At 38.7% G+C, this 27,783-nt stretch overlaps 1 protein-coding gene across 2 annotated transcripts; it reads right to left on the bottom strand.

The window, feature by feature from the left end:
• Nucleotides 1–1,248: 1,248 nt before the first annotated feature.
• On the bottom strand, nucleotides 1,249–26,221 carry TPH1 (tryptophan hydroxylase 1). Of its 2 annotated transcripts, XM_069073122.1 has the most exons (12): nucleotides 26,160–26,193; nucleotides 22,980–23,076; nucleotides 14,796–14,933; nucleotides 13,308–13,491; nucleotides 11,111–11,211; nucleotides 9,661–9,728; nucleotides 9,259–9,455; nucleotides 7,969–8,104; nucleotides 7,198–7,324; nucleotides 6,920–7,015; nucleotides 5,164–5,297; nucleotides 1,249–4,252 (listed from the first exon to the last, which is right to left on the bottom strand). In XM_069073122.1, the coding sequence occupies exons 2-12, from the start codon at nucleotides 23,040–23,042 to the stop codon at nucleotides 4,078–4,080; spliced, it is 1,419 nt and encodes a 472-aa protein (XP_068929223.1). In that variant the 5' UTR covers nucleotides 23,043–23,076; nucleotides 26,160–26,193; the 3' UTR covers nucleotides 1,249–4,077. The 2 variants fall into 2 exon arrangements, with proteins under 2 accessions (XP_068929223.1, XP_068929229.1); XM_069073128.1 differs by lacking the exon at nucleotides 22,980–23,076 and having other exon boundaries at nucleotides 26,160–26,221.
• Nucleotides 26,222–27,783: the final 1,562 nt, after the last annotated feature.

Below are 27,783 nucleotides of genomic sequence, written 5' to 3'. Positions count from 1 at the left end.
CAGGAAGGAAAGATGACCTGGCTAGAGCAGCAAGGTAAAAACAGGAAAAACAGGAGGTGCCATATGCCAGGCAAGTCAAACCACCACCACCACTTTGCCTGCCATCTTCCCTCAGATTGGGGACTGGAACACAAGGGCCTTTGGAATACCAATGCTTCCAGTTCAGTGCCTACAGTCATCCTCTGGACAGCAGAGTTGTGTACAGAGTAAGTGCTTAATAAATTCTTCATTCAGGCAATCTAGCCAGTCAATAACTATTAAGCACTTACTATATACCAGGGACAGTCATTATATACTAAGCTCAGGAGATACAGAGCAAGGCAAAAGACATTTCTTGTCCTTGGGGCGCTTATAATCTAATGGGGGAGACAATATGCAAATGACTATATGCAAACAAGATGTATACAGGCGTCCACAGAACCACCTGTGTAGTGGAGATTCTCATTAAAGAAAGCTTGGGGCTTCCAGCTCAGTTGGTCAATTCCCATCCCTCTTTCCACCAATAGGTGGTGGCAAATGCTATCTACAAATGAGGAACTCATGGAAATAGTCCAGATTCTATTGAACCATCAGCTGGAAAGGACATAAAAGATGTTAGAATTTAGAATTGGAAGGATTTTAGATGGTATCTTGTCCAACCTTCTCATTTTACAGACAAGGAAAATGAGGCCTGGAGGAGGTTAATCATATAACCAAAGAAGCATCATTTAACTCCAAATCTAATGTTCTTTCCTCCACAATCCATTTAAGACCTGGAAACTCTTGCTCCACGTCTCTTACCCGCTAACCTCCATTTCATTCTATCTTACCCAAAGACACTACATATCGCACTCTACCTGCTCAAGTCATGGACCCCAGGAAAATTGAGTAAGAAGTGAGTGGGATATAAAAAACAGTGATTGCTGTAACGGGTCTATTCAGGTCTCTCTCTGTGGAAAGCTCCCACACTTAAGGTGTAGCTGGTTAGTTCAGGTTGGTTCTGGTTAGTCCAGATAATGTTAATGATAACCAAGGGCTGGCTTAGAGCCTTTGAAGACTAGTTAATTCCACTTCCACACTGTCTACCTCCAGCTGTCACACCAATGCACGAGTTGGTCAAGATGGGAAAGCACTAGAGAATGTGTGGCCCAAAGGCATCCCTCCACTGCAGTGAATGGTACATTATATCAATAGGCAATGACAAATGAACTGTAAAAATATTCCTCAATGTGTTTTAGTGTTTGGTGCACAAAATAAGGACCAAGAATCTGAATTTTGCAAGTATTTATTATCCACTTGAACAGTAGACATACAAAGCATGGCAAGCAAAAATCTAAGTGATGATTCAACAATTTCAATAAGCAGAGATTCACTGAATTGGACCAGCTCATCACTGCAGTGTCCTGAGAAGTTGTATACAGCATATAAAACTACCTAGGATGTCTAAAAATGACTAAATGAATTTTTAGACTAAAATGAATTCTAAAAACTGCTCACTTAATAGTGTCAGTAGTACTGTAAATGACATGTTTCCTGGATTTCCAGGGGGTGGGGGTGGGGGCCCTTCCTTTAAAAGTTACATTACTGATGCTTCCCATTTCTTCTGAGACATAGTGGTCAGTACTTAGTGCATGATCTCAACTTAATTAGTGAAACTGCTTCCCGAATTTGAGGTACTCAGTGCCAATGTACTCTTGATTCCTACGTGTTTGAAATATCGTTAAACCCACATAAAAATATGAAGAACCCAAATCTACTAGGATGTAAAAACTTTGTGAAATGGATAGAAAGCAACTATTTAAATCTATTTAGTTATTTTGCAGCTGTTAGATCCCAATGTAAAAGGTACATTTTATTGGGTTTTGTTTTTTTACTTCTAAAGGTTTAAAATTAACTTTTGGTCCCAACAAACTGTAATCATGTCTACTTTAAGAGAATCCTGGTGTCCAGAATATTCATCCTCTTTCCTCTCTTTCCATGGCAACCATCCTCATACAGGCATACATCACCATTCAACTGTTACCTTACTAATAGGTCTTACTTCTTTTACCCTTTATGCTTCAGATCACTGCTAGACATCTCTTTTATGCATGAATTTGCTCATATCATTCCTCTGCTCAAAAAAAAAAAAAAAAATCTTCACTGACTGCCTATTGCCTGTTGAGCCTAATTCATTCTCCTCTGCTGGGCATTCAAAGCAGACCATAATCTGAAACATACCTTATCTTCCTAGTAGTTTCTGGTATTTTTTTCCTGCACAGATATTACACTCCTGTCAAATCAGACTAGTTTCTATCACTTTTATTCATGCTGTTCCTTATGACTATGATATCCTCCTTCTATCTTTTCACCTTGTGAATTCCCACCCACTCTGTAGCAACTCAAATGCTACATTTTCCATAGAACTCTCCCTGATCCCTCTGCTCTCATTTAAAAATGACTCTTTCCTTCTTGGGGTTCAGGAAGCACTTTGTTTTATGTCTAATTAACTGATGAATTTATTTTGTATTTGTTTTATTTGTATAGTATGAACATTTCACATGTATGTGGATGTGTCCCATCTTCCTTTTAGACTTTAGCTCTAGCAAGAGCCGTAAAGGAAAGAACCACACTTTGGCTAAACTTTCTATCTTTCTCTAAACAGCACATTACTATGCTTAATAGTAATGTTTTTAAATAAATATTTGTCAAATTAAAGGAGGTGAGAGTTTGACTATCTCCATATTAGCGGGAATACTGACAAGTCAGAACCTACCACAAAGAGGGCAGTCAGGACGAAGGGATTACAAACTATGCCACATGAAAATGAATTGAAGAAAGCTGTCATTGTGGTGTTTTTCCAGAGAAGAGAAGAACTAGAGAAACCATAACCACAAAATCATAGAACTGAGTTGGAAGGGAACTTGGGGGCCCCTAGTCCGACCCCCTCATTTTACAGACGAGGAAACTGAGGTCCAAGGAGCTTAAGATCACACAGGTAGCAATCATTAGAGGTAGGATTTGAGCCTATGCCCTCTAACTGCAGGGCTTCTGCTTTTTCTACTGTACCAGGTACCATGCTGCCCAACTGTCTTCAGATATCATAAAAGAAGAATGGAGTTATTCTGTTCAACTTCCAAAAATAGAACTAGACCAATGGGTGGAAGTTATAAAAGGCAGTTTTAACTAGGAAGAACTTTCTAATGATAGAGATGACCAACAATGAGACAGGTTTCCCCAGGAAGTAGTCAGTTCTCCATTGCCAGGGGTGATTATGCAGAAGATGAATGACTAGTTGTCAGGGATACTAAAGACCAGGTTCATGGTTCTGATAGGGGTTGAACTAGATTACCTCTAAGGTCCATTCTGACTCTGTCGTCAGATTACCCTGAAGGCCAGCAGAGAGCCGCTTAATACTTTTGGGTAGGATCATGACGACTCACAGCTGGACTTTAATATTCTATCCGGTAAAATGATAAGATATTAAAGAATCTACTACAGGACTTTTTACCACCTGACCTTCTGTTGCCAGAACCCCCTAATAGACTAAGTACCATTTGGGACCCCAGAGATCTCAAGTCACCTTATCAGTCAAAGCAGTACCTTACCCAACCTAAACATAGGAATATGACTTATGTCCTGAGGCAAAGTGCTAGGAAGTCTCAAAATCTACAATAAGTAATAAGCATCATTAATTTAAGTTGGTCAGATATTTCTATAAGAGCTCAAATGAAGATACCCATCTAGCAGTCCATACTACAGAAAGCCTAGTTACTTTGTTCAAAGTAGGAAAAATATTTTGTGGAGAAAATATGTTTTTTCCCTATTCCTAGAACTAGGATTCAACTACTTATGCCTAGGGAAACAGAAAAATCCCCACAGATTAGCCAGGTAGAGCTTTTACATGAAAATTTCCAGGGACTGATTAAAAACATCTTGTGATATCATGGAGGTAAGAACTAAGTTTGATAGCCAGCTAGTTCAGCCATCACTTAACTCTTGGGGGAAAAAAATTGGCTACCCAATGGGCCTCTATGGAAATATTCAATGTCCTCTACAGTAGTCCAATCCTACCTAGAACCAATCACTCTTGAGTAGGCAGGAAATATTCTTCTAGCTTTAGACACCCAATTGTCTGCCCATTTTATTGAGGGCATCATCAACAATGTCAAGTTCATGTCGAAGTTCGTTGACCACACTGGCAATGCTCTTGGTGTCCTTCAGAATCTGAATACTTTGTGTGTATGGGTTGTACTTCACACCAAAAGGGCGCTTGATAGTTTTTGCAAATTCTCTAAAGAGATAACAACAAAGAGAACAAATCAATTTCCAGGAAAGTCGCAGAAAACCAAACATGTGTAATCAATATTCTCATACCGCCACTGTTAATGGGCACTGTCCTATTTGGTTTGGGTTCTTCTCTCAAAAAAGGTACACACATTCTGCCTTACCATTGTTCACCTCACACACAAAGGCCTCTGGGTCTATTCTGATGCCCAAACATAGGTCCATTCTTGTGCCTAAAATGTGTGCCCTTCTCACCTCCACATCACAGAATCTGTAGCGTCCTTCAAAACCCAAATCAAGTGATACCTTCTATACTAAGCCTATCGTAATGCTTCCCCAGTAGCTAGGACCCTCCTCGCCTTTCCATAAATACTTGTATATATTTTGTATTTAATTTTCTATGTCTACATTATTTTCCCTGCCAGAATGTAACATCTATAAAGACAAGGATATTTCATTTTTTATCACCTGGTGCATGGTATTTAGTAGTTCTTTAATAAATACTTACAGGGGGGTGGAGTGGGTGGATGGATGAATGGATGGATAGATGAATGAATAAATGAATGACAAGCCCAAGTGGGAAAATCCAAAGCAAATAAGCCACCCACTTGTCCCAGGCTTTCTAGAAAAATGATCTGGTTGGTATCTCTACCCCAGGTTTCTCTCTATGTGGTTGGCTCCCCAAGGATTCTAAAAGCTATCAAGCACTTCTTTGTGAATAAATGGACAAGAGTTCATCTAGAATCACAGGAAGTCATATGCACCTGAGAGTGAAATTCACTATTATGTTACAGTCAAAACAGGAATTGTCCCCAAGCTCCCCAAACATCCAATAGCTTCTCCTAATCATTCTAAACTGCCAACAAGAGGCATGCCTTTTATAGAAGAGAAGGAGGGAAGGAGACAGATCAACTCTACCTCATTTTCTCCTTTGCCTCTTCAAAGCTTTCAGACACAAAGTAGACTTCCTGGAAAGTTGTGATGAGGCACTCCTGCTTGCAGGTGATCTTAGGATCAAAGGGCTTCACTGTGGCTTGTTCAGAAAGGGCATGCTAGGAGACAAACCCAGAATCAGTAAAGCAAATAATGCAACCCCATAACGCATTTCTAAAAATAAATTTATGTATTACAAAAAGTACCTGCTTAACTGAGTCACACTAGATGCTAGGAATAATGGATTTTATGTTAGGAAACATGGCTCTAGAGCTGGAAGGGACTTCAGAGGCTATGTAGTCCAGCCCTCTCATTCTACAGATAGGGAAACTGAGTCCCAGAGAGGTGAACTGACTTGACCTCCTCATGACCACCTGCTGACTTCCCTAACTTCCTTCATGTCTCACCTAAACTCCTGCCTTCCATGAGAAGTCTTCTCCAGGACACTTTAATCTTAGCATCTTTTCTCTGAAACTACATTCAATTTATCATATGCATAGATAGATGATTGATAGATAGATAGACAGATGATAGATAAACAGATAGATGAGAGAGAGAGATACACACAGATATGTATCCACACACACACACATTATACATAGTTGTTTGTATGTTGTCTCCTCCAATAGACTGTGAGATCCTTGAGAGTAGGGACTATCTTTTGCCTTTCTTTGCATACCCAGAGCAATAGCACAGTGTCTGGCACATAGTAGGCACTTAATAAATGATTGTTATTATTATTATTACCATTTTATAGGTAAAAAAATAGAAGGAAGCAATGTCAACAAAATTGACTAGGGTTACAATCAGCATGCGTCGTAATCACAACTTGAACTCAGATATTTCTGATTCTAAGACAGACCTTTCTCCTAAATGACCTTTCCTATTTGCTTTAATAATAATAATAATAATAGATTCTTTTCTATGTTGATTGTGGATAGATTAATATAAATTATTTCTATCAGAAAATGACATTTCACCCTCAAAGAAATCCACACCTAACAGCATATGAGATGTCTTCAGAAGGACTTCTGTCAACAGTCTTAGGGTCAAAGATCAACAAATGGTATCAAAGATTTAAATATGGGAGAGATCTTTGTGGTCTTTAAGTCCAACTTCTCTCCCCATTTCATGAATAGGGAAACTGAGGCACAGAGACATTAAATGACCTGCCTAAAGTCATACAATTTGCAAGTATCTAAGGCAGGATCTGAACCCAGGTCCCATTCATTCTGGTCCAGTGCTCTATCCATCATACAATTCTGTCTCTCATCTTCTAATTAGATTCCTATCTAGATGATATAGTTCTTAACCTGGGGCCCATTAACTTTGTGGGGGGTTTTTTAATATTTGGATGACTACATTTCAATATAATTGACTTTCTTTATAATGTTATATATGTATAAATTTTTTGTATTGTATTTTATGTTTTCATTTTATATTATGCTTTTTTAAGAGCATTATTGTCTTCAACATGAATTTTTTTAAATGACACTTAAAAAATTAAGAACCCCTGTCCTAGATACATGTAAATGGAAAATTAGGATGCCAACTACAGTATAATGGTAGACATTATTTTAATCCTGCTGGAGAAATAGTAAGTCTACCTAAGATCTTTATATGGCTTCTGTCCTGAGGCCTTTCCATGTGCTTTCCATAGAGGGTGCCTATTTAATTCACCCAAATACTCCAATTCCTGTTAATAAAAGAAATGAAAAATGCAAATATTTATGGCTCTTACTTTGAGTTCACTGATGGAAGAGAGTAGCCCAGCACCACAAACTCTCAGCTGCCCTCCTTGTTTGCATAAGCCAAATTCCACAGTGAAAAAGTAACACTTAAAAAAAAGCACAGAAAAGGTATTTGTTAAATTGCTCCCCAAATCACTCTGCTTAACCAACATTACATTATATTCTTAAGCACCAAGTCCAATCATTTTAAGTAGGACGGTTGTGTGCATGCCAACTACTAATACCCTGGCCAACAGGACCACAGAGCTAGAAATGTTCAGGTCTATACCGTAGCCAGCTTTTGCACTTCCTCATCCGATGCTCCAAGGGACGCCAAGCCAATTTCCTGGGAGAACTGAGCAAAGCTAGGTTCAGCCAGAAGAGGGACATGACCCAAAAGTTCATGACAGGTATCCCTGAAACATAAAGAGATTTAAGCATAGCACACCATGATACTTGCTGACAAAGCAGAATGCAAGTGTGTGACTATTGACTTTAATTCAGCAGAAAATAAATTTTTAAACATTATCTTAATTTCACACCACAAGATAAAACTGGACATTTAATAGCTGAGGAGTCAGGAGGCAGTTTCAATGGAGTTATTTCTAACAGATTATGCGATATTAACTCTGGCATTAGATCCCAAAGGGTGTAAAGGCATGTACAATTTCTGTACTTGTTGAGATGAAGATCTGTGATTTAGTTAGTGTAGGGAACTCCCCGTATGTCAACTCCCTCCATCAATAGAGATCAAAACCCATCATTGATTTAGCATATGATTGCTAGGGAGAGGCTTGAGGCACCAAGAGGAACACAGAGCTGAAAGGGGTCTTAGAGGTCACTGAGCCCAATCCTCTCATTCCACAGATGAGGAAACCGAAGCACCAAGAGGTTAAGTGACTTGCCCAAGGGCATACAGCTAGCATGTGTCTGGGATGCAGGATTTGAACTGAGGTCTTCATAACTCCACATCCTGTATCCATTATGCAGCAAAGATGTTTGTTGAATATCAGAATTCTACAGGACGAGGATTTTGTAATCATCAAGTAACAATACTTACGGCTCTGGAGTATAGAGAGGGTCTGAACTGTGTCTCACATACTGGGTGCAGTGAAAAACACGAAATGCTAAACCTGCTAAGAAGTCTCTTGGTGACAAGTAGCCAGCAACTGGACGGATGGAAAAACCCGTGCGCTCTGAAATATAACAAAGAGATGTTTAAGAGGCCTTGAAACCTCATCATTTTCATTCTCAGCAAGATAATGATAATAATTAATATTTATGTTATAATAGATAGCAATATATACATCATATATACATAACTTACTATATGATAAGCACTGTATTAGATGCTTTACAGTTATCTCATCTGACCTTCACAACAACCCTGGGAAGTAGGTGCTATTATTACCCCTGTTTTACAGATGAGGAAGGTGGAGGTTAAGTGACTTACTCAGGGTCATACAGCAAGTAAGTGTCTAAGGTTGGATTTGAGCTTAGGTCTTCCTGCTTCCAGGTCCATTGCTCTATCCCACTGCACCCTCTAGCTGCCCAGATCAAAAGGTCCTATTGATCTCAATATCCTATCTCTGGCAATAACACCAAAGGACATTTGGTGAGAGACCTTGGCTCTAAACTTCCTTGCTCCCCCTCAATACTATCATCTATGTGTGAATTCTGCTCTAAATTCTTCCTGAAACTATGCAGATTTTCAGCTAGTGGAGGGGATACCTACGCAAATGATAACACCAAATTATATTCTTATTATATACTATGGCTCATTATCATAATATGCTATTGCAGCCAGCATTTATATAGTGCTGTAAGACCTGCAAGACACTTTACATGTGTTATTTCATTTGATCCTCGTGTCCAACCTATAGAGTATATGCTATTATTATCTCCATATTACAGAGGAGGAAACTGAGACTGAAAGAAGTTAACTAGTAAGTGTCTGAGGCTGGTTTTAACTCAGTTCTTCCTGACTCCAAATCCATCCCAGCCACCTAATCCACCACCCTTGTAGTTTACTCCATATTAAATTATTAATGTATGTTAAATATTAATATATTATATATTTATATATTTAAACTAGCAGTATAGCAAGTGAATCTCAGAATTATCACTAATACACAAGCAAGATAACAATAATGCTAAATACCACTGCTCCAAAAGTACCTCCCCTTGGGGTCATATAATTTTACTTCCCACCATGTACATCTTTTGCAAAGATGCATAGCAATTTGTATTCTCTTCACTCCTCTTTGGGAAGTTTTATGTTTCTAACATTAAGAAAATAGCATAGTTAATGTGCAGGACAGCATTTCTTTACACAACATAAACTGGTCACCTTTTAAGAAGTGTGAGACTTCTTCCAGTTGAGGGATATTGTCTTCCCGATACCCACAGTGTTTAGAAAGCAAAGGTAAGTTTTTGAGATATTCTCTGCAAGCGTGGGTTGGGTAGAGTTTACTGAGCTCTCGGAACACAGTTCCCCAAGTCTTTATCTCTTCTTCAGTGAATTCAATCTTGGGAATGGGGTCGCCACTAAATGAGATAAAAACACAGGTATTAATTTGAATTGAAAATCAATACATATAATTATTATATTTATATATCATATAAATATTATCCATTGATTTAACTTGCTTCAATTTGGCTAATTGGCAAACAAAGACCATTTGTTCTCCACGTATTACTTTGCTATTGTCTCAAAGTTAGATAAGATATGCTTTTTAATCATAGAACTTACTGTTTATAATTCATAGCCAAGTCTGCAAAATATTTGCGTCTTTTACGATACATGTTGTCTTTGAAACCCTGAGATTTGGAGAGAGAAAATATATTTCAATATTTTACAATGCTTTTGGTTTCATGTTGATATTAGGTGAAAAACTATGTATGTTAGGAGTAAGCTTCTTAAAAATCACATTTTTAAATGTTTTAATTTTAACTACTATATTAGTTAACAAATAAAATTAAAATAATAACTAGCATTTATATGGTTCTTTAAGGTTTTCAAGATACTTTACAAATATTATCTTATTTTAATCTTCACAACCTTGGGAGGCAGGTACTATTATGATCCTCATCTTACAGAAGAGGAAACTGAGGAAGAAAGAGGTTAAATGAGTTACCTAGGGTCACACAGCTAATAAGTGTTGGAGTTTGAATTTGATTTCAGGGCTTCCTGACTCTAAGCCTAGAACTCTTTCTGTAGCACCACTTAGCTAAAAAACTTTTGTCAAGTTTGGAGAGAATAAATAATCAAGCACGGCCCTGCACAGGTATTATTTTTTTCCCCAAGAGCCATTAAGTACAGTGGAAAAGAGTTTGCATTTGAATTCACAGGACTCATGTTCAAAACCCAGCTCTGATATTCAATACCTGTTTGACCTTGGGTAAAGGACAACCTCTATGGGCCTTGCTTTCCTCATCTACAAAATGGCTATGGTGGTGAGTGGACTAGATGGCCAGCATGGTACAGTTGAAAGAGCCCTAGTCATTCACTCTGGGTTCATATCCCACCTCTGGAGTTTGTTTGTTGCTGCTATCCTTTCATTTTTCAGTTATGTCTGACTCTTTGTGACCTTTTTGGAGGTTTTCTTGGTAAAGATACTGGAGTTATTTGCCATTTCCCTTTCTAGCTCATTTTACAGATGAGGAAACTGAGGCAAATAGAGTTAAATGACTTGCCCAAGGTCCTACAGCTAGTAAGTGTCTGAAGCTGCATTTGAACTCAAGAAGATGAGTCTTCCTGACTCTGGGCCCAGCATTCTATCCACTGTGCCACCTAGCTGCCCACTAGTATATGATGTTGGGCAAGCCAGTTTTTGAAGAAATTGGACCAAATGGTATCTGAGATCCATTTTCAGATCTCAAAATATGATCCTAGGAATTTGGGGTCAAAATCATCTGAATACTTTGCCTATGCCTTGACCTTCACAATCCAACCCAAAAGAAAGTATTTTGGGCCCAGTGGTGGAAGGCTATCTAGGGGCAGGCAAGGCCATATAATATCCCTACATCTCACCATATGAGTGACTACCTATCTTACCAATATGAAATACCAACCCTTTCCTCCTTAACCAGCATTGGAACAAACATCCAGTATATAAGAGATAGTCTGTTGCTTTCTCAACAGAACTCCTGAGAATTTTAAAAGTTGTTTTTTGCAGAAAGCTTCCCCCTTTATCACTTACAGGATGATCAGCATCTAACTCAGACCCATACATCAGAACTCTGTTGGCACATTTGTCCAAGTCAGAAATCTTCTTTGGAAACCAGGGAACAGTCTCCATATCTGCAAGTAGAAAAACTCAATGAGGAAATAATCTTCAATGAGGCCCTAAGCAAGAAAAAAACATTCCTGTTTTTAGACAGTGTCTTCAATTATCTAAGTGCTGAAGTGAGAGGATGTGCAGTATGGTAGAATGAGGGCTAAATTTGAAGTCAGGCAGGTCCTGGATTTGAATTCTGGCTCAGGTAGCTACTTAGTCATATGACCTTGAACAAGTATGTCTCTAAGCCTTAGTTTTCTTATCTGTAAAATGAAGATTATAATACTTATAATTCTATTTCACAGAGTTGTTAGGAGCAAAGTATTTAGGAAGCAGGATGATACAGTGGAAATGGCACTGGCTCTGGAGAGAGAACACTTGGGTTTAAATCCTATCTCTGCTACTTACTACATGGGTGAACTTGGCCTAAGTTTCTTAACCGCCCTAATCCTCAGTTTCCTTGGCTGTAAAATGAGGCAGTCAGGTTAGATGTCCTCTGAGACTCCTTCAAACTCTATGACCCTATATGCCATATAAAGTCAAGAAATTGTTGCTGCATGGCAGCCCTCTATGCTGCAACAGTGGTCAGTCAGAGAATGGAGGAACAGAGATAACTGGGCTAGGATGCCAGTATGTGTGTGTGAGAGAGTGTATATATGTGTATATGTCTGCCAAGACTAGCATTCAACTAGTGGTCAATTCAGTCACCCCAGATGTCATCTAAGAAAAGACCAAGGCCAATGAAATATAGGAGGAAATGGAGAAAACATTGAGGTTCAGCTTCTAGAAAAACCACCTTTGAAGGAGGAGCCAGAAAATGAAGAATATAAAGAAAAAAGACTGAAGTTAACCAAGATCTTGGGAAGAAGGGATTTAGTTAAAGACTTTGAGCATATAAAACAGATAAACCAATAGGAAAGACATTAATAACAGAAGGGAATATGACCTCTAGGTCATCTAAATGAATCCAGAAACCTATGAATGCATATTTCAAGACAAAGGAAAATGAATCAACACCTGATGAGAAAGAAATCTATGCTTCCCAAGAGAGCATGGAACCACAGCAGGATATAATGGCTTAAGAGAGGAAAAAAAAAACTGTGAAGGTAGAGTTGATGGTCTACACAGCAAAATATTTGGCAAAATAGAAAAATTTGAATCCACAGTGACATATCTTACCAGAGAGAGAGAGGGAGAGAGAGAGAGAGAGAGAGAGAGAGAGAGAGAGAGAGAGAGAGAGAGATTATTATTATTATTATTGCTGGATAGTTTATTCCAAGGCAATGTATTTATTATTCAAATCATTTGGCAAGCTCTTATTTAACAAAAAATAACTCTTATTATAGTGGTAACAATAAAGTATATGACTCTTCTGCCTTATTTCAAAAGCATATAGTGGGTTCTATATTCTAGAAACAAGGCAAAAGTCTGCATTTAGCCATCTCACCACGCAATACAGCAGGATGGTGAAGCATTTATTCTCTGTATAGGCAAGTTACTCATGTATTTTTAATCTTTCAAAATTATGATGATAGAGACTTAAGAAATATGAAAATCCATGATGATTTAAATGGACATGAACAATTGGAAATTAGCTTTCTTTTACTGAAGATTTCCTCTACAAGAGTCATTTCCTTTTCACTTTCATAGAAATGAAGTAAAAGAACAACCTAAAGTCAAAAACCAATGTGGTTCTCATTCCTCTCCCCCAAACCATGCCATAGCCCCAACACTAATGCTTTCAAAAATAATTCAAAATTTATTTCTTCCAGAAAGTCTTCTCTGATTAACCCCCTTTATGAAATTTCATGCCCTCTCATCACATACACCAACAGTTTAAATTGTGCTGTATCATGTTTGCTGCCATTTAGTCAGACGTTGCTTTGAAACTGTTCTCTGGTTGTGTCTATATTGTGTCCTACAACTAGCCTGTGAGTTCCTGGACACCAAAGACTCACTAACTCACTTATATTTTTGTTGTTGGCATCACCCTAAAATGTTCAACATGGGGCATGTCTCTACAGAAGGTGTCCATAAGCAACAAACAGCAAGTGCTTGATGAATGACAGAAAATACAATTCATTTGGGTTTTAGGGAATATTTTCTTTTTCAAACTTACCATCTTCCTGCATAGAAAAGGCTTCAGGTGAATTCACAGACAATACATTTGTATGGGACTTCAATAGGTCAAAAAAGTCATTCAGTTGTTCTCTGTTGGTATCACAATCAACAAAAATCTCAAATTCTGAGTTTCTTCTCTTTGACTTTCTGGACTCAATGTGCAACAAATTCACATGTGTCTCCTGTTTTAAATCAGTGAATGAAGATCATTTGAAAATCTCTCAGTAATGAACAATCTTCTGACTAAATTTATGTCAATTTTATGATCATTTAAAAATTCATTTTATTTACAAAACAGCAAATGAAAGGGCAAAAAAGTTGTTTCCAGTACCACCCTCAATGATAGAGTTGCTTATTTTCTGCCCCTAAATCTTAAAAGGGATTTATTTGTATCCCAGTCCTTTGCAAAAGTGTAGGCACATGATAAATGCTTTATCTATAAATCAGCTGAGAGATCAATCCATCTACGTATCAATCAATTTATCTGTCTTTGTGTAATTCTCAGATTCGCATGTAGAAATGAACTTAATACTTCAGTTGTATGTTTAGTACAGTGGGGCTATCGCTTCCCTAATCCTGGATACTATGTTTTTCTTTATATATCTAACCTAAGACTGAATTAGCTATGTTGGTTTCCTTTAACACTATAGATTCATACTGAACTTGCATCCCACTGAAACTCCTAAATCTTTTTTCAAACAAACTCCTATATGCCGATGCCTCCCTCACTTTATACTACTAAAATTAATTTTTTTAACCTGAATGTAGGAGATTACATTTATACCCACTCAATTTAATCATCTTAGATTTGGTCCAATGTCTGCCAAAATCTTTTTGGATCTTGACTCTACAAAATAATGTATTTTCTGTGCCTTCTAATTTGGGGTCAAATCAAGTTTGATATAATCAGGTCATCAATATATGTCTTTATCTCTGTTATTAGGGAGAGACAGCAACAGAGAGAGAGAGAGAGAGAGTTAGATTGATTCAGAATCCTAAATTGTAAGATAAAATATAATCAGAATTTAAAAGACAGTTCCTTAAGGGTTGTGATCTTCAGGGAAAGTTTTCATGGAACACTTAGGAATTAAAATGGACTTTGAAAGATGGATAGGATTTGGATAAGGGAAGGACATTCAAAACAGGAGGAATGACATGACAAAGGGACGGAGAAGGGAAATGAGCCTGGAATGTGCAGGTAATGGTGAGGGGACAGGAATGGAGGGAGCTAAGAGTATGTATTGAAGATTAACTATAAATTAGCTTAGTTAGGTAGGGTCAATCTTGGAATAAAAAATAAAAGGCTTATGAGTGGGAAAGAAAATTTGGATTTGTTGGTTTGGAGGTGAAGGAAGAGGAAAAATTTCTAGTGCTCTTCTAAGACTTCTCTGTATCCTACATCAGGAGAAGATGCATCAACCCCAATAGTACATTTCATGCATAATTTTAAAGATTTCCATTTCACAATGACAGGAAAATCACCAACCTGGAATAGTTTCAGAGCTTTTACAAGTCCTCCCACCTCATTCTTCAAGGAAAAAATGATAGTAACTCTGTCTCTTTCTGAAGAATGGTCTCTATTCTCTTTATTGTCTTCCATCATGTTGCCATTTGTCTTATTTATCTAAAAAATAAATGCAAGAATATTGATAAATTGCTAAGAAGGCTCTTGCAGGAGTTCAGTGGTTTCATCTGAGAAGCATCAACTTGGGGTGTTCGTTCCTTGACAGATACATTCGTCCAACATGATTCTTTTCCTACAAGCTGACATTTGCTGAATGGCTTCTTTTTTATGGTTGTTAACCTGCCACCAGATGCTTGGTGGCTCAAATGCAGTGCAAGAGTGTGAAGAAAAATTGGTTGTAACAGAGCATCCACTAGGACACAGTCTCTGTTCCCTGAACATCAAGAGCATTGCACACACTATCTAAGGCTTTTTCTTATGTTCCCTTCCTTTCCCTCTTGACTGTTACTGCTCTTACCAACTGACCAACACTGTTTGAAAAAGGTAGCATGGGGTAGTGGAAGAAGCACTGAATTTGGAGTCAGAAAATCTGAGTTCAAATCTCGGCTCTGCCATTGGCTACCTGTACGACTTTGGACAAGTCACATTCTCTCAACCTTGTATTCCTCACCTCTAAAACAAGATGATTAAACTAGATGACCTCCAAGGTCCCTTTCAAATTTAAACTCATGAAAACTGTACAGGGCTCCCCTTAGTATTGTTTAGCATATATCCCTAGTCTTTCAACCACACCTCCCTCCTAATCTTTTTCCCAGGCAAAATTGGTTCTTCTGGACGCTCCCAAATATTGTGCTCTCTATTAAAATGGCTGTGGCCAACAGCATGACTTCCTTTCACTCCTAATTTGTATAATTTAATAATCTTGATGATGATGGCTGGTACATGTAGCAGTTTACAGAACACTTTGCTCAAATCCACATTCAGAGATATTGTCCCCATTTCTCAGGTTAAGAATATGAAGCTCAAAGAATATATATGACTTTCCCACAGTCACATGGCTAGTAAGAGGCAAGCATCCATGGATAAGATCAACCTCTACCATTAGGAAATGGATCACTTGATGTGTAGTGCTGGGGGTGGAGTAGGGAGTGGTGACCATCTTTACATTTTGTACTTTAGACCATAGCTGCTGGAAACTCTTCTGAGTCAACTGGCCCCCTGGGTTTGTGCCCAGATTCCTTTGTAGAGAGACATGCAAACTTGGTCATGGACTCATGCATACTATGTAACACGTGCGCTTGCCATCACATATCAGGAGGGGGACCCCTTGGGAGAAGAAACAGGCTTATCATTACATTCTTTGCAATGACACTTCTAAGTCATTTAGGAAAAAAAAGTACAAAGTCATTATGCAAATAATTAATGATGATTAAAATATCACTGGGTAGCAGGGGGAAACATCATACCCGATAAAAAAAATACTTGATATTTTTCAAACACCTTACATGTTAGCTTAGAGATACTCAGTTAGACAATAACGTTTTTTAGCTGATGTTATATAGCACTTTAAGTTTTTCAAAGCATGTTTGTTCCATTATTTAACCACGCACAGTATGATCTGCCTGTTACAGATGAAGAAACTGAGGACGAGGGAAGCTGTTTGCCCAGGATCATGGCACTAGTAACGGTCTCAGTCAGGATTTGAAATCAGCTTTTACTGATTCCAAGATCAGCCCTGTCTATTATACCAGGCTGCCTTTCTACATCCCAGGAGAGATATTATAAGTTCATTTCACAGATGGAGACATTTGGGATGAGGCTGAGTGATTTTCTCCCATTCATTAAGCAAGTGAATGTCAAAGTCTCCAGGCTTCCTAACGCTGTGGCAAGTACAAAGCTTCTTTTCCTCCTTCACACACAGGGTGATTTAGCAGGGAGAAATAGTACATTATGGTAAAAAAGAATACCGGTGGTTTTTCTCCCTAAATTCTGCTTAGGACACTAAAGCTATGGCCTCTGCCCTTGGGGACCTTACCATTTTACTCAGGACATGCAAATTAATTCCATGAAAGCTTGAGAATGCTACACAGCAGGACATAACCAACCATTGAATTGTGCAGTTTTCTCCCAGTTCTATCACCTAAACTAAATGTCAATGAGGAACTTCCTTTTGGGGGTCCTCACTTTCTTTATCTTTAAAACATCAATAGTCATACTTTCTCCATCTGACAGGATTATGGGTGGGATCAAATGATGTCATGGGTGTAAATGTTTAATAAGGCATAAAGTGACATATAAATATAAGATCCACAAAGTCCTGCTCAATGTCTCATCATGGCATGGTGATGATCCTGGGTTCTTTAAGGCAATGGTGGCAAAGAGTAAGCTCTGGCAAGGTCTGCCATGTTGGAAGGGCTTTGAATAAGGTCCCAGTAACAAACAGAATCTGTTTTCTGAAGACCATTCTATCTAAGCCTGTGGAAGCCCAGTTACCAGGAAGCTGGTCACCTGGTGATGAAGATGTTTTTGGTCATGGAATTCCATTTAAAAAAAAAAGAAAAAGTGGTTCTCAGTCCAATGTAGTTCCCTTTCCTTTCTGCAGTGATGGTGGTGGGAAATAGGGGAGAAGATGCTAAGTATCACATAGAAAAGTAAACTAGGACAATTTAAAGGGGATAGACTAGACCAGGGATTCTTAACCTTTTGTGTATCATGGACTCTTTCAGCAATCTGGTAAAAAAAAAAACTATGGACCCCTTCTAGGAATCATGTTTTAAGCAAAAGGAAATGCTAAATTTCAGTTAAAGATTGGTGAAAATAATGATGTCATTTCCCCCTAAATTCACAGACCCCTTAAAATCTGTTCACAAGCAGCTTGGAAGGATCTCTGCCTTTCCCATGCTGGTATTGTTCCCCCTCTTCCTAAGACCAGGTGGAGTGCTGTATCACCCAGGTTGAATGTTGGGTCAGCTTCTTTGGTCTCTGCAAACATCCTCCATCCTAACCACCATCATTCCATCATATTATCCCCATTCTCATGACTCTACCATGGTTTCCTGACTATTCCCTCAAATCTAAACTTGTCTACCTAAGTATAACACAGCAACACATTTATTAAAACTTTATTGTATGCCAAGCACAACGTCCATTGCCAACGGATATACAACCTTTAGATAACCAATAAATCATCAGTCATTAATATATAAATACAAAAATGGAACAATCCCTGCTCTCAAGGAACCTACATTCTATTGGAGAAGACAATGTGTGTATGTAGAAGTATATACCAAATCAATCTAAGATAATTACATGGAGAGAAGTTCCAGCAGGGGGAAGGGCAGGGATGGAGAATGGTGGGAGAAGATCAAGAAAGTTCTCAGATAGATGGCTGAGCTTTATAAGATCATGTGCTGCTGTCCAGTAAGAGGATAAGTCACTAACATGGATAACTGTAACACACATGTCATTCAGGTTTATCTTTCTTATCTAAACTTATCTCCCACTACTCCATGACCATGAAACCATTCTGTTCTAGTTAAGCCAATACCTTGACCATATGATACATTCTCTTCCTCTTTAGCCTTTACTTATGCTGTATCTCTGCCTTGAACACACGTCTCCCCTTTATCTCTGAGTATACAAATACTCCAAGGCTTGTCTCAATTCCTACCCTTCCCATGAACCCATGCTGATCTCCCCTTTCTCTGAAATCCTATATGGCTCTTACTTTTTTTGGTGGGGGGCAGGACTTGAGGCTTCACTGGTGAAAGAAACTCCAGGTAAGGAACTGTATGTACTTACCATTGTAGAACAGCACCTTCTCTGTGACTTAGAATCTCTGGCTTCCTTCAAGACTCAAATCAAGTGCCATCTTCTGCAGGAGGCTTTTCCTGGCCCCACAGCTGCTAATGCTTTCCTTGCCAGGGCTGCCTTCCTTTACCCTCTATGTATCTTATACATACCTATTTGTAACACATGTTGACTTCCAAATTAGAATGTAAGCTTTGTGAGGGCATGGACTATTTTCACTGTTTCTTTGGATCCTCAGTGCTTATCACAGTGTCTAGACAGTTTCTAGAAAGTGCTTTAAAATTGTCAATAGGTTGACTGATTATAACCTTAGAGATTTTCCTAAGGCACTAAGAAATTAAGTGACTTTCCCAAAGTCACATTGCCAGGATGCCTGGAGAGGTAGCCTCAAATGTAAATCTTTGGGACTCCAAAGCCAACTCTCTATCTGCTTATATTATATTGTTATTATTAATTATCCACTTGCTGTACTGGCTTTTATACAATACATCTGAGCACTTAATTATAGAGTCTAATGTATTGCCTGTTTTCATAGATGTGATTCTTGTCTCCCTAATAAAATAGTTAACTTCTCAAAGGCTAATATTATGACTTCTTTGTAATGCTACGATGGACCTTGAAGAATAACATATTTATGCTTTAAAGTTTTCAAAGTTCTTTCTTCGTTATGACTAAGCTAGGTAAGTAATGCAAATACCATCTCCATTTTACAGATGAGGAAACTGAGGCTCAGAGAGTATAACAAGTGTGATAACTTATTTTATATTTTAGGTATTTTTTAGTGGGCACTTATATTAATGTCTCTTCTGTTTTAAACATTCTCTCTCTCTCTCTCTCTCTCTCTCTCTCAGAAACAAGATTCAAACTCAAGTCTTCATGACTTCAAGTTCAGTACTCAGAATGTAGTCAGAGTGATAAGACCTGGGTTAAAGCCCTAGTGCTGATATTTATTATCTACATGATCTTGTCCAAGACACTTATCCTCTCTGAGCCCTCCCTAGCAGAGCTGCAGCCAAAGCCAAATCCTCTCAAAGCTCTCTCCACAAGAAACAGAACAGATGTCTACCTGGCCATCTTCCTACTAATCTCTACTCTCTTCCCACATACATGCCACCTTACCCCTTTCCAATGTCCTTTTCACTTGATACAGTACAACTACACTCCCAAAATAAAGACACATGATTGTCTTGGAAAAGATTCAAAAGACTCTCAAGGGTCAAGCAATTTTCTGAAGCTCATTTACTAGTTCATAATCCATGTTGTGTTAGGAGGTCCAAGGGTCAAAGACTCCACCTGTCGGCATCACCTGACCATTCTCTGCTTTGGAACTGTTACTTATTACCTCTAGTCACTTTCCTCAGTGAGCACAAGTGAAACAGCAGGAGCCAGCAGATTGGGTAGTAGAGTGATCTGCTGGCACCTGTGTGCCCCTTCCATGCTATTAGAGTAAACCAAGTGGCACAAATCATTTCTGAGGATCCAGAAATTGGGTTGTGTTTTAACAGAGAAAAGGTGATATTTTAAAAATCTAAAATATTTATATTAGGGTCACAGAGTTGTCCAAATCAAGGAATTCAAACATATCTCAAGAAATTAGTATCTTCTTGGTTCAAATGCTCTCCAGAAATGCCAGCTTGATGACCCTAATTTTATGTACTATGAGTTCTTCTGAATATGAAGGACCTTTTTTTGGATGTAGTATGCTACTATATTTTTAACTGCAAGTTATTACAATGTAACTTAAATTTGTTATGAATTTTTTCTACTTCCACAAAGTTTCTACTCTGATGTCCCATAATGGCATAAAGGTGAACCTGGGTTCTCAAAAGCTATGGCAGTGGATCTCTTTCAGGTTCAATCTGTAAAAGCTTCAAGTATGACCCCAGTAACAGACTGTCTACTTTCCAAGGACCAACCCAACTAAATAGGGAGAGACTTAATACCTGTAGGCTAGCCACTTGATGATTGGGGGAGGGGGGGAGTTGTTGTTTTATGAGTTTTTGGCCATGACAACTCATGAAGCAAACAAAAAAATACAAAATATCACTCAATCTTGCATAGTCCTAATCTACTTCTGCAGTGACCAGAGGAGAGGGTCATAAGATTAGGCAGAGGGTGCTAAAAATCACACAGTTTTCAATCCATCTATAGGTTTAATTATACTATTGGTACTCTAAATGAAAGATCCTTGTCCAGTAAACAGTATTAGACATAGAACTGGAGAAGTTAATCAAATACATTGTTATAATTTGAAGTTAAAGATGTAGTAATTTGCTACATCCAAATGGAAACTTCATATTCAGAAGAACTTATGGTACTTAAAATTAAGGTCAAGGAACTACCATATCAGAAGAGCATAGAGGAGATCCTTTGAGCCAAGAAGATATAATCTCTCAAGATCTGTTTCAGTTCCTTGATTGTAATGAAATTCTTTGAATTATAGGTTGAGATCCAAAAGGGTCTTAAAGATGAATCAGTCCAACCCTTCATTTTGCAAGGTTACTAGGTGGCTCAGTGAATAAAGTGCCCACCCAGAAGTCAGAGGACCTGAGTTTAAATCCAGCCTCAGACACGTACTAGCTGTGTGACCCTGGGCAAGTCATTTAACCCTGTTTGCCTCTGTTTTCTCATCTGTAAGAGAACTAGAGAAGGAAATGGCAAACCACTCCAGTATCTCTGCCAAGAAACCCCCCCAGATGGGGTCACAAAAAGTCAGACATGACTAAACAATTCATTTTACAGATAAGGAAAATGAGGCTCACTGAGGTTAAGTAAACCTGCCCAAGGTCACACAGATGATAAATTGTAGGGGTAAGATTGAAACCAAGGTCACTTAATTCTAAATCCAGGACTTTTTTCCATTGCGCCCCCAAAACCAGAAGAAAACGGAAGTTGAAGCTACATGGAAGACACACAGCTTTTCTCTTGGAGAAGCAAAGAGAGGAGTTGGAAGAGTTGGCTTTATCATCTGTTCAAAGGCAGTAAGAAAAATTACATCACTGGATATCTGTTCATTTTGTCTTGCAGAATGACTATAAATATTTAACATATTAACACTATGTAAGGCTATAAGAACAAAAAGACCATCATGAAAATAATTGCAGCTTATGTATCAATGTTGGTTATTAAGAATAAACACAAATTTGATGCAAAACTTGATAAGAATGCCTATATCAAATAGATACTCTGATGCAAAATTGGGAAAATGAGAATGGCAAGAACAAATCAAGAGAATCCCCAGTGAAGATACTCATAGAGAACAAGTAGACTTTTTACAAATGATATTTAAGAATTGATCATATTACCATTATTTTCAATTGATTGGAAGATGTAGAGAATATAAAACCCAATGTATTTATTGTTTGTTGATTACGAGGAAAATATTTGATTCAGTACAGCAAAATTCTGTCTTTATAGCTATTTTCCAATAAAGTGTCTCCCATATACACATTAAAACCATTCAAGATTCCTTGAAAGGTATAACAATGAAATAACCCCATTTCTAACCCTCTGATTATAAACACCAAACAAGAAATAAAATAGGCAAATATTCAAAGAAGATGCCAAGGGTGTTCATCATTGTGATGGAGAAGATCAGCACAGAGTCTAAATTAAATATACTCTAGGGATGGCGAAGTCCTCCCAAAGGTCCTATTTGCTAATTTCATCTAGCCCAAAAATATTGTAGCCTCCTGGAAGTTATCTATAACAACTCAGAAGAGTTTATCCTGACCACCCACATAGAAAAGATTAAATGAATGAAAAATGTGTGTTGCTTTATAATTTGCATTTAGACAGATGACCTTGTCCACACAAGATAGGCAGAGTGGGTGAGTAGTGGTTTGCCACAGATTTAAACCAGAAGAGCCAAGTGAATTGGATACCATTAGGAAATAGCAAAATTCCTTTAATGACTCCAAGCTTCCCATGAAAACAAAGGCCTATCTTTTTAATACCAACATTCTACTGGTATTCCTATATTACAGTGAAATATGGAATGCAACAATCTCTGAATAATTAAAAATGAAGATCACACAGAAGACAATAGAGAGATGTATAGTAGCTGTGAACAGGTGCAACATATAACCAGTAAGGAACTTCAAAGAAAAAGAGTAAAAGATGTCATCCAGATAATATATGATAGGAAGAAGACAAGATGAGGTGGCCGTGTGGCAGAGGTAAAAGATAGTAGGTAGACAGATAGAATGTTGGTATCTTGGCAACATAAGGAAAAAATGAGGAAGGTCTCTAGTACTTTTGATGAATTCTTTCATGAGTATATGGGAGGATATGGCCAAGAGTTGCATAAGCACGTATAGATTATGCTTTGCATAATTGATAATTCTAAACCTTTGAGGTCACAGGTCTATTGGAGTAATTTTATGTAAACTCTACCTTAAAATTCCAAAAGAAGGAATTTCCATAATCTACCTTCAATAAGAATTTAAGGGCTTCCATTTGGTGTTGGTTGGTTTGCTGGACTGCTTTTTCCCTTTAAAAAAAAAAAATCTTTTATTACAAAGGAGAAGGAAGGGACACATTCAGAAATGAAGGTGATGTAAAACAAATGATAGCAATAAAAAGGGATTTAAAAAAAACCAATGTTCTCCCCACATTATAGGAAACTATGCTAATCCATGAAACCAGGATGAATGATAATGTGATAATATTGAAATAACAGAAGTCTGACCACTGACTCTTTGCTGCCCCCAAGTTGGAGGTGTAGATGAGTCCTAACAGACTTTGAAACTCAGTGTAGGCACTACAGGTCCCTTCTCACTGCCATTCCTTCTAGATCATAAGCTCTTTGAAAGAAGAGACTCTTCATTTTTCTCTTGTATCCTCAGCACCTAACACAATGCCTTGCACACAGTGGGCACTTAATCAATTATTTGTAGGATCGAATAAAAACACATTTAAATAGTGCTTTAAGTTTAAATGTAGTAGAAAGACTACTGGGCTGGGAGTCAGAAATCCTCTCCTAATAACTCACTAGCTGTGTGAAATCATTTTACCTTTCTGAGCCTTGATTTACTGATCTGCAGAAATGAATGGGTTGGACCAAAAGGTCTAAGGTTTCTTCCTGCTCTGACAGGCTTTAATTTTACTATACAACACTTAGTAACAGGAAGTTCTTAGTAGGACAGATAACAAGACACAGGCTCTGTGTGAAGGTTATACCCTTTGGTGACTTTTGAACTGAAACAGTGGATACTTATAAACAAGAACTAAAGGGTCTTTTGAAACATTTGACTTTGACACAATTTGAACAATGCATGTTCAAGCAAATCCCCTTATAAAAGACATTCCCTGATCAAGTGTTAGCTTATCAATGAGAAGAGGTGAGTTTTTGTAGTCATAAACACTCAGAGACTTTTTTTGCCCTGTCCAACTTTGATTCAGGCTCCACATACCTTTCTCACTCAGCCTACAAAGGATCCTTTCCCACAATATGCAAATGTACTACCTTCCATCACCTACAAGTGGGAGACACATACATTTATAAACAGACCATCTTGTTGTAAGATAGCAAAAATTTCCCTCTCAGGGGTTTTATATTAGAAGATGCAAGTAAATTCAATTCAATTCAGAAAGCATGTATTAAGTACCTCTGTGTGAGGTAGATGCTAGGTAGCTAACTTCAAGAAATCGGCATCCTATTTTTCTGATTCAAATTTTTATTCTCTCTGTATGTGTGAGTATTTGCAAGACTTTTTTTTTTTTGAGGGAGAAGTCAGGACAATTGGGGTTAAGTGACTTGCCCAAGGTCACACAGCTAGTAAGCGTGTCAAGTGTCTGAGGTTGGATTTGAACTCAGGTCCTCCTGACTCCAGGGCCAGTGCTCTATTCACTGTGCCACCTAGCTGCCCCCGCAAGACTTTTGTGTCATTCTATTTGGTGACAGTTGTGTTTGTAGTTCTTCTTTTTTATATGCTGATTTTTAAGTTTAAGTATTTTATTTATTAAGGTATATAAGTGCAGCTAGAACACTGGGCCTAGAAACACTGGGTTCAAATGTAGCCTCAGGCATTTGCTTGTTATATGACACTGGACTAGTCAACTAATGCCTGTTTCTTCATCTGTGAAATAGATATAATAATAGCACCTATACCCAGGATTGTTGTGAGGATCAAATGAAGTAATATTTGTAAAGTACTTAGCACAGTGCCCATCACTATATAAATGAGTTGGTATTATTATAATTATTAAAAATGTCTGACTAGAGTTCATTTGGTGTTACATAAAGATGGACGGAATGAAGCATTGAAAAATAATCTGCCAAATCCTTTCTTCTCTGTTTACTCACATAATCTACCACCATTTGCCTAATATTTTTATTATAAAACAGGGATGCCAAAGAATTATATGATCATATGAAGCCTTCAGTGAACTCTACTACACCATTAAATTTATTCTATGAGCAACCACAAATCCACAGAATGTCAGAGTTGAGAGGGAACCTGTATTCCATGTGGTCCAACACCCTGGATCACAGGTAGGAAATCTGAGGCTCAGATCAGTGCAGCAAGCTGTCCTAAGTCACAGATAATAAGTTGCTTAAGTGAGACCAGAATGAAGTTTCCTGACTTTCAAATACTGTCTATTCCTGTCACTGAGCTTTGCATCCATTTACCAAGGAACACAATTACACAGCAGGCAGGTAAAGGAAATCAAAGTTGTCCAACTTTTTTACTTCCTTACAAAACACATATACATATACAACTACAAAAAAACAGAGGAATGTCTACTCCTTTATACTGTATTCATTTGTTTTAATCTAAAGAGAGATCCATTTTTTCTTGACATCTCCCAACCTCATGGAGAAACAGTAAGGTATAGAGGAAGAAGCATTTAATTTGGAATTAGTGGAGCCATGTCACCTGCATTACCTTGGGAAAGCCATTTTAAATTATCTGAGCCTCAGTTTCTTCATCTGTAAAATGAGACCTAATGACTGCTAAGGTCCCCTCAGTTTTAAATCTATGATACTCCAAACATTCGATGGTAGATTTAAGCTCCTACTGAGTTAGAATGGAGGGAACGTAAAGAGTTTCTATCCAATGAATTCTGAGGCCAATTACTAGATACCCTAATTCTTGTCCTTAATTCATTGGAAGAGAACATCAGTGGAAGCTTCATTGTAAGCCCCTGAAAATGCAGTAATGCTAATCCTTCTCGAAGTGGTCACTAGTTCTGATCTGGAAAGCAGCTGCTTCCTCCCCAGTCAGGTTCTATAACCCAGCTCACATCTCCGTAGTTGGAGTGGGGAGTGTTGCAAAGTGACTGCCTGGGACTACCTATTACCCAAGGAGTCTCTGTAACTCTTATGGGGAAGGAGAAAGGAAGAAAGGAAGGGTTGGACAAAGAGAAAAAAACAATGTCTTGGCGGGGAAGCTCCTGTCACAACCTCCCTGGGTCCCTAAACCCAGAGGGTGGCTGAGTGTTCGCCTCAGCAATGGCAAGAAGTCAAAGCCTCTATCCCAGGGAATATATGGGAGACCCCAGACTGAAGCCTTCCACCCTCAGTGACCCCAGTTCGCAGACCTCCTCTACAACCCAGCCCTTCTTGGGTACCTGACTAAGCGGCTGCACTCCGGTTTGCAGAGAGTCCAAGGATGTTCCACGGCCCAGTAACATAGTCTTGTTCTACCCCCTTCTAGCCCATTTGCGCCTCTTTATATAGGAGACAGCTGAAGGGTGGGGTCAATGGGACAGGGAGGGTTTGAAAACAGGGCCAATGAAAAGGACGGGGGGGGGGGGGAGGGAGCGGGGGGGGGGGGGGGGGACGAGGGAAGGCTGGCTCCCACAGGCTTCCCAAGTCCCTGGTAGAACTTCGAGGAGCTGTCCACAAGCTAAAGGTACTGACAGTCCGAGGGCCAGGTTCTGCCAAAAATTTTCCTCCGGAAAACCCTTTCTCTGTTTCTCCTTCAGCAACTATCTGTCCTCCAGTTGGGTCAGAGCCATCTCAAACTTCACTTACTTTCTTGTTTATTTCTAATTCCTCAGAGACATAAAAATCCTTGCATTTTAAGCACGCGACTTTAAAGTCGGTGCCTGACTTAACTTTGCTTGAACAGTTCCTCATCTGTAAATTGCCTCTAAATTCCCTTACAACTCTCAATCTATGACCCTGTGATTCTGTGACATTATTAACCTAATATTTGTTGTTCAACAGACAAGCAGAACATCTTTTTAAAGTAAAGTATGGAATTACATACTTTTTAAAAGTGGGTATGAAATGGAATCCGAGGTTTCATGTTGAATTTGCGTGGGTGTGTTTTGCTGAGTGTATATGGAAATACCCCTTTTAGATTAAGATCAGAATAATCAATACAATTTTAATTTCGATAAAAACCAATGAACCTGCATTACAGAGCTGCTAGGTAATGATAAACCCTGGGCTCCAATTTACAGAGATCCTTCCTCACCACTGCATTGTGAGGGGAGGGAGGGGGGGAAGGGAGAGGGGAGAGGAAGGTGCAAGTAGTATTACCTCAATTTCCAGATGAGGATTCCAAGTCAAAAATAATCTTTTACCAGACCATGCTGCCTATACCAGGAATGCATTCCACACCGCACATTCAACACATTTACTCTTTAATCTCGGGTAGCAGCTACTTTCTGCAAGATTAGCAACCTTTTAAAGATTCACAGTTGGCCTAAAGCCATTTGTCTCTCGGAGGTTATTCTTTTTTAACGGCTATACTCCAGATGTGTCTGTCTATCTGCCTTCTGCTGCAATTGTCTAGGGATTGGGGGGGTGAGGAGCAATTCAATTTACCGACCGAATTAGACAAACATTTATTAAACACCTACAGTGTGCAAAGCGCTGAAGGATCCAAAGGAAGTGATCCCCGGCCCAAAGATCTTGCATTCTACTGTGGAGATTAAACCTGTACACAATCCTTTCTCCTTGGTCCTTCCCTTTCGCCTTTGGGAAGAAGTGATCCGTGTAGCCGTCGCTCTCCCCCTCATCACCCAACCCCCTTGCTCTTGAACCAGTCCTTCCCACAAACGGTGAAAGGGAAACAGCCAGGCAACGAAGAAACGCAGTCACAGCTAGGAAGCTGTGTCAGTAGTCAGCCCCACATCGCTAAGGCTTTGGTGGAGAAGAAGATAGTCGGAGGGCCGACTAGTTCGCATGGCAGCGGGAGGGAGATACTCGCCAAAGACCCCGGGCAATCCATCCTCCGCACCT

This window comes from Petaurus breviceps, unplaced genomic scaffold (genome assembly GCF_028583685.1).
Source record: "Petaurus breviceps papuanus isolate PSGF00001 unplaced genomic scaffold, PetGlider_PUasm1.0 140, whole genome shotgun sequence".
Taxonomy (NCBI): Eukaryota; Metazoa; Chordata; class Mammalia; order Diprotodontia; family Petauridae; genus Petaurus; species Petaurus breviceps.
This window is presented reverse-complemented; position numbering and strand designations above follow the sequence as displayed.

Coding starts and splice junctions, on each gene's coding strand:
- TPH1 (XM_069073122.1), bottom strand. CDS start 23,042: ATGGAAGCCCTTAAATTCTTATTGAAGGTAGATTATGGAAATTCCTTC. Junction 7,325..7,968: donor CCTCTCTATACTCCAGAGCC/GTAAGTATTGTT, acceptor TTTATGTTTCAG/GGATACCTGTCATGAACTTT. Junction 5,298..6,919: donor CTTCCATCAGTGAACTCAAA/GTAAGAGCCATA, acceptor TTTGTCTCCTAG/CATGCCCTTTCTGAACAAGC.